At 38.0% G+C, this 13,984-nt stretch overlaps 3 protein-coding genes across 6 annotated transcripts; 2 read left to right on the forward strand and 1 right to left on the reverse strand.

Annotated features, from left to right (window-relative positions):
* The first annotated feature begins 1,008 nt into the window (after window positions 1-1,008).
* Window positions 1,009-2,681, forward strand: si:ch211-106h4.12. 2 transcript variants are annotated; one of them, XM_043256760.1, is made up of 6 exons: window positions 1,009-1,177; window positions 1,505-1,567; window positions 1,857-1,910; window positions 2,059-2,154; window positions 2,238-2,287; window positions 2,374-2,681. In XM_043256760.1, exons 1-5 carry the CDS (start codon window positions 1,040-1,042, stop codon window positions 2,259-2,261), a joined length of 375 nt encoding a protein of 124 aa, XP_043112695.1. In that variant the 5' UTR covers window positions 1,009-1,039; the 3' UTR covers window positions 2,262-2,287; window positions 2,374-2,681. The 2 variants fall into 2 exon arrangements, with proteins under 2 accessions (XP_043112695.1, XP_043112686.1); XM_043256751.1 differs by having other exon boundaries at window positions 1,010-1,177; window positions 2,238-2,294; window positions 2,377-2,681.
* An 825-nt stretch (window positions 2,682-3,506) lies between these two features.
* ackr4a (atypical chemokine receptor 4a) lies at window positions 3,507-10,162 on the forward strand. Of its 3 annotated transcripts, none has more exons than XR_006252462.1 (3): window positions 3,507-3,626; window positions 4,468-5,851; window positions 10,064-10,162. XR_006252462.1 is itself a non-coding variant. In XM_043256726.1 (2 exons), the coding sequence occupies exon 2, from the start codon at window positions 4,483-4,485 to the stop codon at window positions 5,578-5,580; it is 1,098 nt and encodes a 365-aa protein (XP_043112661.1). In that variant the 5' UTR covers window positions 3,507-3,626; window positions 4,468-4,482; the 3' UTR covers window positions 5,581-6,020. The 3 variants fall into 3 exon arrangements, 1 of the variants encoding a protein (XP_043112661.1); XR_006252465.1 differs by lacking the exon at window positions 10,064-10,162 and adding an exon at window positions 9,816-9,889; XM_043256726.1 differs by lacking the exon at window positions 10,064-10,162 and having other exon boundaries at window positions 4,468-6,020.
* e2f5 (E2F transcription factor 5) lies at window positions 6,486-13,795 on the reverse strand. The gene is made up of 8 exons (XM_043256737.1): window positions 13,507-13,795; window positions 12,122-12,231; window positions 11,818-11,979; window positions 10,796-10,904; window positions 10,371-10,656; window positions 10,036-10,170; window positions 9,878-9,916; window positions 6,486-8,622 (listed from the first exon to the last, which is right to left on the reverse strand). The coding sequence occupies exons 1-8, from the start codon at window positions 13,645-13,647 to the stop codon at window positions 8,513-8,515; spliced, it is 1,092 nt and encodes a 363-aa protein (XP_043112672.1). The 5' UTR covers window positions 13,648-13,795; the 3' UTR covers window positions 6,486-8,512.
* Between the last annotated feature and the right edge of the window lie 189 nt (window positions 13,796-13,984).

A 13,984-nucleotide genomic window follows, 5' to 3' on the forward strand; every position in this document is an offset into this window, starting at 1 on the left:
GCATCTTCGCTTATTCAAAGTAAAACCCAGTTTAAACCAGCCTTGCTTCTTGGTTTTAGCTGGATTATGTTGTTTAACCCACAAAACCAATGCTAATCAGTTCCACACACACACACACACACACACACACACATCAGCATGTCTCTCAGCATTAGACAGCAAATCATTACATACCTAAGCAGGGGTGTTTTTCAAGTGTGTTTCAGTGTGTTTTTATCAGGGGGAACTGTTACTGTTACTTTTTTTTTTTTTTTTTTTTTTTGGGAAATCTGGTAGTGATTACATGTGAATATATATCAGATGAAGTGTGCTTGGCCTACTGGAAAGCAGCAGGATGAAGAGTAGTGTGGAAACCATGAAGCTAGGTATTGTATATCAGCCTATTCATCTTGGTTTTAGCTGGATTATGTTGTTTAACCCACAAAACTAATGTTAATCAGTTCCACACAGACTTGACACCACGTGGCCCATCACTGCAATAAGTTTACCTGTTATCTTTTTAAGTACATTTTCTTTTGTCCTACCAGAGCTGTTAGTGTGACTGATCTGCAAATTTACACTTTAATGTTCCAGTATTTTTTTTCTGACTTAAGCTTAGTCACATGTAGATCTAGTCAGCTGGTTTGAAACAATGGAACAGAAAGGCCAAAGTGCCCTTAGTTTTATTTCATCTCGCTCTTTCTAAGAAACACTTTTTTTCAAGCTCACTTTTCGCTCCCTTTTCAGGAGAAAAAAGTATTATGCAATGACTTTCATCTGTTTTAAATCAATATCAAAACCAAAACAGCAATAATAAGAGCCTTATAGGAAGCCTGTTTTTGCCCCGTAGCCATACGAATCAGTCATAATCAATCGTCATGTGTCTCAGTATTAGATAGCAAATCATTATAAGCAGGGTTGTTGTTTAAATCTGCAAGTGTTTTTCAAAGTGTTTTTGTGAGGGTATATGTGATACTGCCCCTTTTTTGGACATCTGGTAGTGATTAAATGTGAATATAAAGAACAGATGAAGTGCGCTTGGACTGCAGAAAGCAGCAGGATGAAGGGTAGTGTGCAGCTAGGGCTGTTGTGTCTCAGCCTGTTCGTCTTAAGTCTTCATGGAGAAAAAGAAGTTGAAACAGATACAAGCATGCAAATGCCAGTGAACTTTGATGAGCCGGAGCTTCATCAGTCTGAGGTGAGGGATAAACTTTTTTACTAAGGTCAGTCACACTGAGGTAAGAATGCATTTGCAAAACATCTTTCCTTTATCCGTGGATTTCTCTAAATATAATGGCAAATTGCACTAGTGGCTTAACTTAATTTCATTCTTAATTATTTTGTAAAGATAAGCGATATTGCTAATGGTCGTCTCCCGACCTGACACGAGATCATTTCAATGACATGCACAGGACATCCAAGCCATGCAAGTTCTTTTGCAGATATTCTGGACGTTTATGTGGGATGTTTATTTTAGAGTTCTGCTTACTTTGAGTCATTTATCTTTTAACAATCCTTTTGCAAGACGGGCAGAGTACAACGACACACAGTCTCCACAGAGAAGAAAAAAGCTGTTGCACCAAAAACTGTGAGTGCGCATCTAATAACGTGATGTGTGCCTTTGCGCAATCTTCTGAAATGATTTTCCCCGCTGCAGCTTTTTCAAAATGTAATAAACCCCCCTACGGGGTTTGGATGATAATCAAGCCATAATTAAGCTTTCTCTTTGATAACCATTAAAATGCCAGTGGTCCCGCTTGTCGCAGCTAACTAACACACAAAGATTTCATCTGCTTTAAACATCATTTGCAACTTTGCCTCGCAATTGTTCCATAATGCAGAGATAGCCAAGTAAAATGTGTCTTTTTATTGATCAGAAGCAAACTCTGAAACATCCAGGAAGTCTCTCTCCTTTGGGAGACATCCCAAAGGTATTCATCATCCTCTGTCAATTAAATAAAATATAGCCTGTATGTACTGTTAATGGAGAAAAATGTCATGTTGTGGACCATTATCAAAAAAAGCTTTACATGTTATATTGACTAACTTTACACTGAACTGATCATTTGCTTTTCTCAGACAAATCACCGCACCAAGAGGCAAGAAAACAGGAACAAGAAACCGAAAAGGCGTCCAGGAAGTGGCAGCGCTTTAGAAAGCCTCGACATTTCACCGGTATATGACAGCGTGCCATATAAACATGTTAAAAAATAGACTGACTTGCTTTACTGTGATCTCATTGTTTGCCTGCCTCATAGACTGCGGGATGGCTTGCCGAATAAAATGACCTAAAGTCAAGACTCCTTCCCAACAAGGTAACATGTTGCAACGTATTTACATAACATGAAGGAAAAAAATGGTAATAAACAGACATTATTGTGGGTTCTTTCCTCGCAGGCTCCCCGAATCAAGAACAAAGGAATGTGCCGCGTTTCATAAAGAGTGTTTCAGGCTCAAGTTATGCTTGTGATAATCATTTTATGGCTTTTATTTTCCAAGTGCATTTTGGTTAAGTACTAAACTGTATGGAGAACAAAATGTATTTACTCAACAGTCCCCCCGTGTGTGATTCTTATTCGCATCACTAGGGGGCGATATTTACAAGAGATGAGCGCTTAAACCGGCTTGGCTTCTGTTAAAACGAAACGTTTGATATCTGTTTATCTTTATCTCTTAATTACAATAAAGCATTCGTGTTTAAATGTCCTCTTTTATTGTGTGAAAAACAAACTTTATGTTTTAGGTTTAGCCGCTTCTATGAAGTTTTGGCTGGAGTGCATTTTTTTGGGAAGGCATTGATACTGTCGAGCATAAATATGTGTTGACAGATTATGGAATATAAACTGCATAACGATCACTCCTCTTTTGTATTTGGGTAGTTCTGCCAGTTTAATGTGCCAGAAAAGATGTTAACTTGAAAAGGCATAAAAAATACTAGGCCTGTGTTTTGTGCCAGCAATTTGTCAAAACACTCTGGCACTCTAAAGTAAATAGAAAAGCAACACCCCTTCTTCCTCAGCTGTATAATCCTTGATAATAACACAAAAGTATTTTCTGCAAGTTTCACTTGTGATTTTTTGTGTTGTGATTTTATCATTTAAAAAAAAGAAACATTTTCACACACAGAAGGCGCGTGTGTAATAGCATCACATTCACACTGAACCCCCTCAAATAACCACAAGCAGTCATGCAAAAGCTACAGTTTGCACTTACACGGGTATCCAGCCTACAATGTAAGAAGTGAAAATGTTACAAAGTTGAAGCATTTTTTAAATTAATTACCCAGATCAACCAGAAAATTAAATATATAAAATGACACAAAATAAACCAGTTTTAAATTAAAGAAAGTGTGGCCACAAATTATTTAAATAAATAGATACTCAAAAAAAAAAAAAAACTCTGCATCAAATCAATGTGTTGTCGTTGTGTATTACATTTATGTAATGTGCTCTCTAATAATTAAAAAAAATAATGCTTTAAGGACAGCTGCTGGAACCACATCTAAAAGTGGATATGTTCACAGTATGTTTAGGTGTGGGAGCAGAGCTCTGCATGCGTGAGTCACAGTAAACAGACTCTGTTCTCACAGGAAGAGCAGACAGAAACACTCTACTCTGCCTTCAGGCAAAACCCAGAGTCTTTCAAAGGTAAGAAAAACATGGCATTATCAGTTTCAGATTATTTTCTTTTTTGTTAGAAGTTGAATATGACCCAGATGTTAGCTGCTGAATTAGAACACTTTTTGGGAGGTCTTGAACAGTACTCATGCAATTATATCTAATGCGAACATTAAGACAAACTGCCACGAACTGTACTAAAATGAGCATATCTGCTATTTGAAACTAAAGGAATGTTAGTTTTTTAACCGATCAGATTAAATGTTATATATATATAACGAAATTACTGTTCCACATTACTGAAAACCACATGTTTGGGTTCAAGCATGATTTAAATAACACTCATTTATAGTCTTTGAATAATTTATAGCATGATATCAAAGCGGTTTTATTTGTGAAAACATTTTTACTGGAATGAGATCTTAAGGTTTGAATGTTTAAAAAAATCATGGTAATGCATTCATGTGACTTTTTATGTATTTGAAAGAATCAAACAAACATTGCACTCCACTGGAAGAGTGAGTGTTTAAAGAGAAACTTTAAAGTTTACGACTTGTTTAAGCAAATGTTGGATTACATCTGGAAAGGATTTGCAGTGTGTATCTGATAAGAATCTCTTGCTTTCGGTTTACCCGTGAATTAAAGCATGCATAAAATAGGCATTCGATAAAAGCGGAGATGGAATGTTCGGAATGAAGGTGCTGTTACACGCCTGGGGTAATAAAACATTATGCCTGGTCGCAATCTGCTTTTTTGAAAGAAAACAGATCAACTCTTTCTGTGTAAATCTGAGAATACTTTCATTTCCATGTCTCCTTGAATATAAAAATCTAAAAGCTTTTAAACAAACCATTGTTTTTCTTCCTTTCAGGGATTCAGAAGAAGAATGGAGACTTCAGAGGAACACTATTATGACTACCCTGAGTACGAAAACAACGGCTCCAACTTCAGCTATGATGACTATCAAACCATCTGCGAGAAGGGCGATGTGCGTTCCTTCGCGAGGATCTTCCTCCCAGCTGCTTTTGTGTTATCTCTAGTGATTGGTTTAGCCGGCAACGCTCTGGTTGTGGCTGTGTATGCGTACTGCAAGCAACTGAAAACGATGACTGACACATTTATACTTCACCTGGCTGCGGCAGACCTGTTGCTTCTCCTAACGTTGCCCTTCTGGGCTGCCGATGCCATCCACGGCTGGGAACTAGGGATCACCGTCTGCAAACTCGTGTCTGCCCTCTACACCATCAACTTCACCTGTAGCATGATGCTGCTGGCCCACATCAGCGTGGATCAGTACTTGGCTTTGAGTCCAGGAGCCAGAAGCGCAGGCATTACGTGCGCTTTTCAAAAGAAGCACAGCAGAAAGCTCTGTTTCGCGGTCTGGACCGTCGCGTTTTTCCTCGGCATCCCTGATTTGGTGTTTTCGACAGTCAGAGAGCTTCCTCATAAAAAAAGCTGCATCGCGATGTACCCATCGGACATGGCACACAAGGCTAAAGCTAGTTTGGAAGTGGCGGAGGTCGTAATAGGCTTCTTGCTTCCTTTAATAGTGATGTTGTTCTGCTACACCTGTGTAGGCCGAGCCCTACTGAAGCTCCCTCAGGAGAGGAGATGGAGGAAGTGGAGGTCCATCCGTGTGCTGCTGGTGATGGTGGGTGTCTTTGTAGTCACACAGCTGCCATACAACGCGGTCAAGTTCTGCCGGGCCATGGACATCATGTATACATTTGTGACTCACTGCAGGGTTAGTAGAGAGCTGGACAGGGCTACTCAGGTCACCGAGAGCCTGGCGTTGACACACTGCTGTCTAAATCCTGTTCTGTACACTTTCATCGGTTCCTCCTTCAGACAGCATATATTGAAGTGTGCCAAAGCCTTTGGAGACAGGGGGAGGAGGTTGACACGTGCCAGAGAGCAACAGGAAGTGGCTATCTCCTTGAATTCTCATTCACAGTCCCAAGAGACAAGCACTTTTTCCATTTGAGCAAATTAGAGTAGATGTTTACCAGCCTGTGGAGCACCATCTGCCCCTTTACAAAATATACACAAAGTAAAAGCGGAGGAATGTATTTCTTAGGCACAAGGCAGCATTTTGACCAGATGAGCAAAATTAAAATTTAAGCAAAAGCTAGATGCAAAATGTCGATAGTCGCGTTTGTACGAAGTCTCTTTTATAGTCTTTGGTATGAAAGTAACGGAAAGCGAACAAGTCTGTGGAGTGATACTAAATCCGCCGGACTATTAGCGGACTGATGGTGAGTTCAAGTACTACTTCACCAATAATTACTTACTGGTGACTTCAAATAGCTTTTGTCGAAGCAAGATGGCAATGTCGAATGTTTTTTGTCTTCTTTTTTCGCATATTATTCAACAAGATTTTAACTGTACATCTACACAATTATTAATAAAGAATAGTTTACACTCCTAGTCTAAATTAATTTTGTGTTGCGACATCCTCATTTTATACAAATAAACGCTAATATTCATTTCGAAAGAGTCATATTGTTAGATAAAGTTTTTAATGTAAAAAAATCACTGAATTGAATCAATTCAATTTACCATCAACTGTCTGCTGGAAAAACTAACAGACAAAAAACTACTCAAAACAAAACTAGCAGAACTAGCCTTTGTGGGTTGGCTGATCTTCAAAAAGGCCGTCTAAACCAGCCATATTCCAGCTGTTTATTCAGCTCACTTCTAACTCGGGAAGGGTTTCTTATGACTTTGTCATGCATGTGCAAACTTATTCCCAACATGAATGCAAGGCCACTTTAGTCATAAATGACCATTCAGAATAGATCATTCCGGTCACGTAATCAAAGAAAATAAAAGTCCTGTGGATGAATATCAGAATAAAAATAAAGAAAGCATGTTCTTCGTCCCAAAAATATTTTATTTAAAAAGAATGCGATTATTCACCATAAAAAAAGAGGCCAATTCTTATGAAGCGAGCATCATGATAAAAGAATGCTCCTCTATACAGAAGAATATCATATTCACTGATTTTATCAAAGCCTATACATTGCGCACATTTTCAGTTGTTGTTTTTTTCCATTCTTAATTGATTCCATGCAGTTAACTCTTCAGTCCTACATAAATATATCAGTTCAGGATGTTCAAATATGTTCTGAAGAATTTGAGGAGAACCAGAGCAGCAATCTTGGCCAATTGCTATGGGTCACAAGGGTGACATGGCATTTGTATTAACACCATCTGAAGTATCCAAACGATTTCCAATCAAACCCATCGGACCTTCGCCATACTGATAGAAGCCTAGATGTTTTGCTTCTCAAAAGATGCTTCAGCGAGGAATGCAAATACATTTGAAAGCAAGTTTGATTTGACTAACCGTTTTTTAAACTACAGTACAGCAGGGTTTTCATTTTGGTTAACTGAATAATACAGGTTTCTTGGATAACTGAAATATCAAAGAAACTCTAAAATGTGTAACGTTTACCTAGTTTCGACCAAACCTTTGACTGTGCATACTGATATAAAAGGTATTAAATCTAAAGAGCTAAATCTAAACCGCTATTTAACCCTGTGCTAAAAAACCATGAACTATCTATCAGAGAGGAGCGGACACGTACAAGATTGTGAAGCATTGATCACATTGATAAGTTAAACAATTTGCAAAACTATCATTTGCTCAGCCAGTTCCAGGAAAGTTAGTTCTTGCTACCCCCTTCTGGTTTGTTAAGGTTACACGATACCTAGTATATTTAAACCTATGTGAAATTACCAGTAAAAGAGTGAAAACAGAGCCTTGAGCCACTTAAGGAAAGGGAGAGATTGTGACACAACCCAAAAGAATGCTTCATGTGAGATATATTGCAGTGTTACAGAAAATAGGTTTCTTCTCCAAGACGAAATTCCACACAAAACAAAAATTATCACAGTACTTGAGCAACAGCAAGAGTTTTTTTATATATATATATATATATATATAAAACTTTGGTTAAAAAAGTGCAACAGAACAAAACCTTTGCTCTTTTGATTAGAAAACCTATACATAGAGATTAAATAAGTTACTTACAGTAATGGAAAAAAAAACCTGCGTAAGGCACAATCTGGAACGTATAAACAAAGATTATCCAAGGCAGTTTAACATCTGTCCTCCGAATCAAAAACACTACAGTTCAAATTATATCTGTCCACTTCTTAAATTAGGTAGGATTGCCTCTACACAAAAAACAAAAATGAGCTTTTCACAACAAAATGAACAGCATCGTGATATTCCAACATGGCAGTCAGTAACAAAGACAAACAATAACTCAATATAAATACACACATATGAGTGTCACAGTGTTTCTATCAATGAACTTCAAAACATACAAATAATTAGTGTTGTGATTAAATAGTTAAACACGCAATTGAAAACTGTGTCTGTGTGTGTGTGGTTAAATGATATTATCAAACTCTAGAGCTCAAGCTCACAATATGTGATAAAAAAAGATGAAGTTAGAACTGTTTGTAACGTATCGTGAAGAATAAGACGGGATGGCACAAAAAGGAGGAAAATAATGATCGTAAGGCACATGTTCCAACAAGTGTACAATGTTTTGTGTACTTTGTGTGTCATATTTGGGTGGTTTTAATTCCTCATATTACATTCCACTGCCCTCCATTCACCTCTATGAATTACACCATCACTCTTTAATAACGAGTTAAGTAACTAAACTGAAAGCAAGTAACTATCAAACGAAAAGACATTAGACACACAAGTATCTAAAGTACAGGAGGAAGAGGTTTAGCTTTCCTGTACAGAACATCAGTCACTGTTGAGGGCAGACAGGACAACACTGTTAAGGACTTCATGTAAATGAATGTGAAACCGAGTGCAAGCCAAGGTTCAGGGAGCAGACGCTGAGGCAGGAATGCAGCCGTTGGCAGTGGGGGGGGGCATGAATCATGCTTTAATAATTAAGAATCTGCACATCAAAAAGGTCACAGACTCCCTCGTTGTCATCAAGGTTGAAATTGTAATCCACACCGGGGTTGGGTGAAAGTCTTAACAGGGGGAAAACTATCGGGGTCAAACATACAAAAGTTAATCAGAGAGTAAAGATTTGTGTTTATCCAATATACTTTTACCAACTAACTAAAGAAATGTACAATACTGTCAAAAAAATTGGGTTCTAAAAAGATGTTTTTGAAAAAAACGTATGCACACCAAAGGTGAATTTGTGTTACCAGAAATTCTCAAAAATTAAATTGTCATAGCTTTTAAATCAGTGGCTCAACCTTTTTTCACTCCAAGGCCCCCCTTCCTCTTTAAATCAATACTACATTTTTTAGGGTTCTTTGATGAAAAGAAAGTAACATTTTTTTTAAAGAAATAGTCTTCACAGTCATTAAAAAGTCAACATTTGAGGTGGATCAAAAAAGTTCAGCAAGAGACAATAACTGGTAGGCCTATTGTTTGGGTTTTACTACAACCTTGATTAAAGGTCTTGATCCATATATATATACACCGTAAATTCTGGACTATAAAGCGCACCTGCATACAAGCCGCATCCGCTCTATTTAAAAAACTCATTGACGCTAAGCTTCCGAGCAGCAGCGCGGTTTCCTTCTTGTATAGCGAGAGTGATGGCCTTCAACTTAAAACTTGCATCATACGAACTTCTTCGTGTGGGTTCCATGATGAAGGGGTGAGGATTTGAAAAGATAGAGTTTGACAGGATTGGTAATTTGTCGTCCTTCTATCCGCTTCTACCGACTTATATCTGCTAAAGAGGAACTAGCGTATTCTTCTTGAACTAGCGTATTCTTCTTTGCATTTATTTTGTCTTAGTTTTGATTCTAATTCCGGTTAGAGCGCCCCTAGCGGTGGGAAAAAATCTGCAGAATAGCCGCACCTTTGTATGAGCCGCATGGTTCAAAACCTATGAAAAAAGTAGCGGCTTATAGTCCAGAATTAATTCCAAATTTTACTTTCACACCTTTTACAACACATGAACTCATAACAAGGTTGCATAACATGCATCATGTCATAAAACATTAGCCGGAGACAAAAGTGCTTAGGAAAATCTGGCATGCATAGGAGAACAAAACCTTGAGAGGAACCATCACTCAGCTGTTGGAACCCATCTTCTGGTCAGGACATTAAAAAGATTTATCTGCACTGCTAGCTATGTGATTAAGCGATAAGGACGGCAGTAAACTGCTTCAAGTCAGAACAAATAACCAAAAGATGCTGTTCTGTGTGACCACAAGGGGGCTGTGCAGAAGGTCAACACAGATGCAAATAAATGACTGGAAAACAATTAAGAACTTACCATCTGAAGACATCAATTCATCAATGAGGTTAGAAACACCTGGACGAAGAAGAAAAGCCAAGTGTAAATGGTTAAAAACATTTTTATAAATGTTTTATAAATTTTATAGCTGCCTTGGAAAAAATCAAATATTGTTATAATAATGGAACCCATGTGACCTTCTCTCTCATCCCTCATTTCTTCCAGCATGGACTGCAGATCCTGACCCCCCATCTCCCTCTGCTGTTCTTCAGGAGCAGCTAGAGACCCCTGCATCAACAAACACTGACTGACAGGAGACTCAGAGTTGCATTCTTAAAAAAAAAAGAACAAAAAGGAGAGAAGAGGAAAAAACAAATTATATAAAAATATATTACACATACACACATTTATTAACTTTTTTTAAGGATGATGCATGTCATTTTTCCTATCCTATTTTAATATACAGAGAGAATAAATGACAAATATCAAATCACACAGTAATGCCAGGGGTCAGTACAAATATAAGCAGTACCCATGTGCATGTCGGGGGACGTGGAGGACGGTGTGAGTTGGTGCTCTGCAGCGGGGCTTTTAAGTGGCCCACACTTTAGGTCACTAAGCTCTGCTGAAGAAATGGGGAACCTCTGCACCCCTGCTGGAGTACTAGGAGGAGTCGGCATGGCAGAAATGTCATCTACAGGGGGGACAGGGACAACGACAGGCTTGGAGCAGCTTGTCTCTCTGTTTATCAGCATCACCTGGATGGGAGCCGAGTGACTTCGCAAGTTCAGTTGGTACTTTTTCTGACCATTGTGGCCCTGAATCAACAACAAAATAAAGGGCAAAAAAGGGCATGGAGATTATAAGCCACCAAAAATGCAAACAAAAGCAATTGAACACTTAAAAAAAAATTCTCAAGGATGAAAAGTGAACAAACTGTAGCTTAGTGTAACGTACCATCTCAGGCACTGGGACCTCCAGTTGTGTTCCTGATGGTGCCATGACAGCTAAAAGGGTATCTCCATTGAATGCATCACATATGTCCTCATGTGTCACGTAGCTGTATGTAAACAATGCTAAGGAACATATACCACTAAGTGATGATAAAATCTCTTTAATCCTTTCTATCGTGGGTGCATTTATATGTGAAAATATACAAGAGGCAATATACATAACGTGGGAGGAAATCAAATATTCCAGTGCTTTTTACAAGCAGTTTTTAGGGGAATGCAATATTGTTTAAGAGCAAGCAAAACATTAAAATATGAGATTCAGTGCATTTGCATTCTCCTGAGAAACATGCACTCATTTGCAAAAACACAAAATGTGAATTGATAAAAATAGGTGAGAGCTGATGGTTTTGCAATTGTAGCAAAGTTTCTCGGTTGAATGCTTTTTTTCTTTTTTTTTTTTTTATGAAAAAGCATTAAAACACGAGATGAAGAAAATTGTAATTCATTGCTTTTGTGTACTACCAAAAATCTTTGCAAGAAAATTCGAGGTAGTTTTTTTCCCCCCAATGCTGTTGTGTCAAGCAGACACATTTTCTCAAGGGAAGGCAATATTATTTCAAAACAAAGCAAAAGGTTTGATATCCCTAAAATCTCTTTTTCCCCCATCAACACGTTCCCTTAAGAGGCTCTGTTGCATGACATTGTAAGGTTTGAGATAAAAGGCTGAACTCTGCTTAAGCCACTTTAATCCAAAGAGGAATAACTGGTGAGGTAAGGGTTAGGAAACTCTAGCGTGAACCTGCAATAGACTAGAGACTGGAAAAACTGGACTGGGCCCACTCAAACAGTCAAAGGCGGACAAGTTATAGACCTCAACATGTAATTAGTTGCACTCCATTGACAATAGCATTTTTCTGGGACTGTTAATTACCAGGGGAACCAACCAAAAATGGAAAAAATCTCAGACGAGAATAAGAAAATAAACAAAAACACTTTTTCTGCCTCGTACACTATCAGTAAGGATATCGGCGGCTGGAGGGCTCTTCATTCAGGTGTTTGATGCTTTGTTGCAGACACGCTTTCTGCATGTCCAGTTCTCTCTCTTGGATCTCCAGATCAGCAATATTTGCCTTGAGGAGTTCTACCTGCTCAAGAACTTCCTGAGGCTGGCAGCCTGAACTCTCCCCTCTAATGAAGACAAATCAAATGCTTTAGAGTACAGTATATCACAATAAGCATGAGAAGAATGCGCACAACATTACAATATGCATATAAAACGTTAGGGAAACATCTGATAGCACACTGGTAACGTCCCTGATATTGTACTCACTTCCACTGAATGGTGTTTTTGGTCTTCTTTTCGATGAGCCCAATGCCTTCAAGAACATTGGTGATGTCGTAGATTCTCCTCTTCTGTTTGACGGCCAAACTGTCTGCAGCCTGGGAGTATAATCGCAATGTTACTGGAACTGGATGTTTAGGGTACCAAACAATAGCTCGGTTTGATATACAGATGAAAAAATGGGTTTGGATAATTCAGTAGCCCTCAACCGTTATCAGGAGAGTTTGCAATGGAGTAAGTATGTCATGATGATAAGCACAGGCAGGTGTGCTAGCACTGGTCACACTGACCTCATGTACCACATTTCACACAATAACTCCATTATCTGTCCTTGTATGACAGCTGACGGGAATAGAATGGAAAGTAACGAAATGTGGCACATTCCAATTTAGTGTTCCATTATGTTTTTAAAGCAGAGGCATTTTTAAATAACTGAATACAAAAAACATAAAAGGTAAAAAAATAAATAATACAGTAATAAAAAAAAAGTAAAAAATAAATAATACAGTAATAAAAGCTAAATAGCAATAAAAACTAAACTTCCATGTTTTCTGTTACTTCATGAAATTTTATCATTTTAAAAAAGTATAAATCAATAACTAAAAAATAAACAGGTTAATAAAACATTTAATCATTAGTTAATAATTACATTTAATCATAATAACAATCAATAATAATAATAATAATAATAAAAGTGTTTCCACACAAATCTACCACACTACAAAATAAATAAAAAAAAAAAAATAATTTCTGCTCGCAAATAAATATATAAATATTTGTAACTAAAATTTGTTTTGCATTCAACGGTCGTAGTATTTTACTGCATTTAAAAAAAAAAAAATTATTCAATATAAGTCCATCAATAACTACATGATAACAATAAACTGACATGGTCCAAAAAAAGCATGTTAAGCACCATTTGATGAAAGAAAAAAAAACCTTAAAAAAAAAAAAAAACAACCCTTAATTATCGTTAAGAGTTTAGGGCCTTATTTTGCTCTACGCGCGCGGAACATAGCAGGTGATCAGACTGAATAATGTCTCCATTGAATTCACAGTACGCCTCTGCTGCCTCAAGCGTCAGGTAACAAACACCTGCCGTGCGAGAATCCCACGGGTTTCTGTTCAAAATCCCCTGCCACAATAACACGCCATTTCTATTCGCACATTAACACTTTTAATTAACTACAATCCACGTATTTCCTTACACATCTAATCGGACATTAAAAGCCTCACAGGACAGCAAGTCCACTCAGATGCGAACAGTTTCTTTGTGTAACTCTTGACAGACGCTCCTCAAAGAACAACCTGTCGAATTTCACGCGTTCTCTTCGTTCATTCATTCCGTCACTTGTAAATGTATTTTAACCCACCACTTTGAGATCGAGCACTCCATCTTTGGCCTCCTGAAGCAGAGTAACGAACTTGACTGTCAGGAGACCCAAACTCTTCTCATGGCGACTGGACCCGTTCGGTGTCGTGTGAGGAAAACTCGCGCTGTTCGACTTAGCCATACCATCCAAGCGCCCGGTGTTTTTATGAATGCACTTCAAAAACTCCCTCTTTGTCTCGCTCAGAGGTATGGAGGTCGACCTCGGTTTTGTTGGTGAGGGTGAGGGGGAGCAACAGTCATCTCTTGCACTTATTTACCTCAGGCTACACTTCTACTACTGATGGTTCTGGGGTTTTTAAATGAGAGGAAATGACGTTGGATTACCGTTACCATGACAACGTCTCTGCTTGAGCGTTCGACTTCGAACAGATTAAAATGCAACTGAAATGCTTTGTGAATTCGACACACTTGTAAAATATAATTTATTCCTCAAATTACACAACAAACAGCGTAATAAG

This window comes from Puntigrus tetrazona, chromosome 2 (assembly GCF_018831695.1).
Source record: "Puntigrus tetrazona isolate hp1 chromosome 2, ASM1883169v1, whole genome shotgun sequence".
NCBI lineage: Eukaryota > Metazoa > Chordata > Actinopteri > Cypriniformes > Cyprinidae > Puntigrus > Puntigrus tetrazona.

Bases quoted from the DNA above. Each gene is read 5' to 3' on its own strand.
- si:ch211-106h4.12 (XM_043256760.1), top strand. From the start codon at position 1,040: ATGAAGGGTAGTGTGCAGCTAGGGCTGTTGTGTCTCAGCCTGTTCGTC. The intron at 1,178-1,504 runs GTGAGGGATAAA...TCCTTTTGCAAG, and splicing joins CGGAGCTTCATCAGTCTGAG to ACGGGCAGAGTACAACGACA. The intron at 1,568-1,856 runs GTGAGTGCGCAT...TTTATTGATCAG, and splicing joins AAGCTGTTGCACCAAAAACT to AAGCAAACTCTGAAACATCC.
- ackr4a (XM_043256726.1), top strand. From the start codon at position 4,483: ATGGAGACTTCAGAGGAACACTATTATGACTACCCTGAGTACGAAAAC.
- e2f5 (XM_043256737.1), bottom strand. From the start codon at position 13,647: ATGGCTAAGTCGAACAGCGCGAGTTTTCCTCACACGACACCGAACGGG. The intron at 12,232-13,506 runs GTGGGTTAAAAT...TTATACTCCCAG, and splicing joins GAGTGCTCGATCTCAAAGTG to GCTGCAGACAGTTTGGCCGT. The intron at 8,623-9,877 runs GTAAGTTCTTAA...TGACCCCGATAG, and splicing joins TGAATTGATGTCTTCAGATG to TTTTCCCCCTGTTAAGACTT.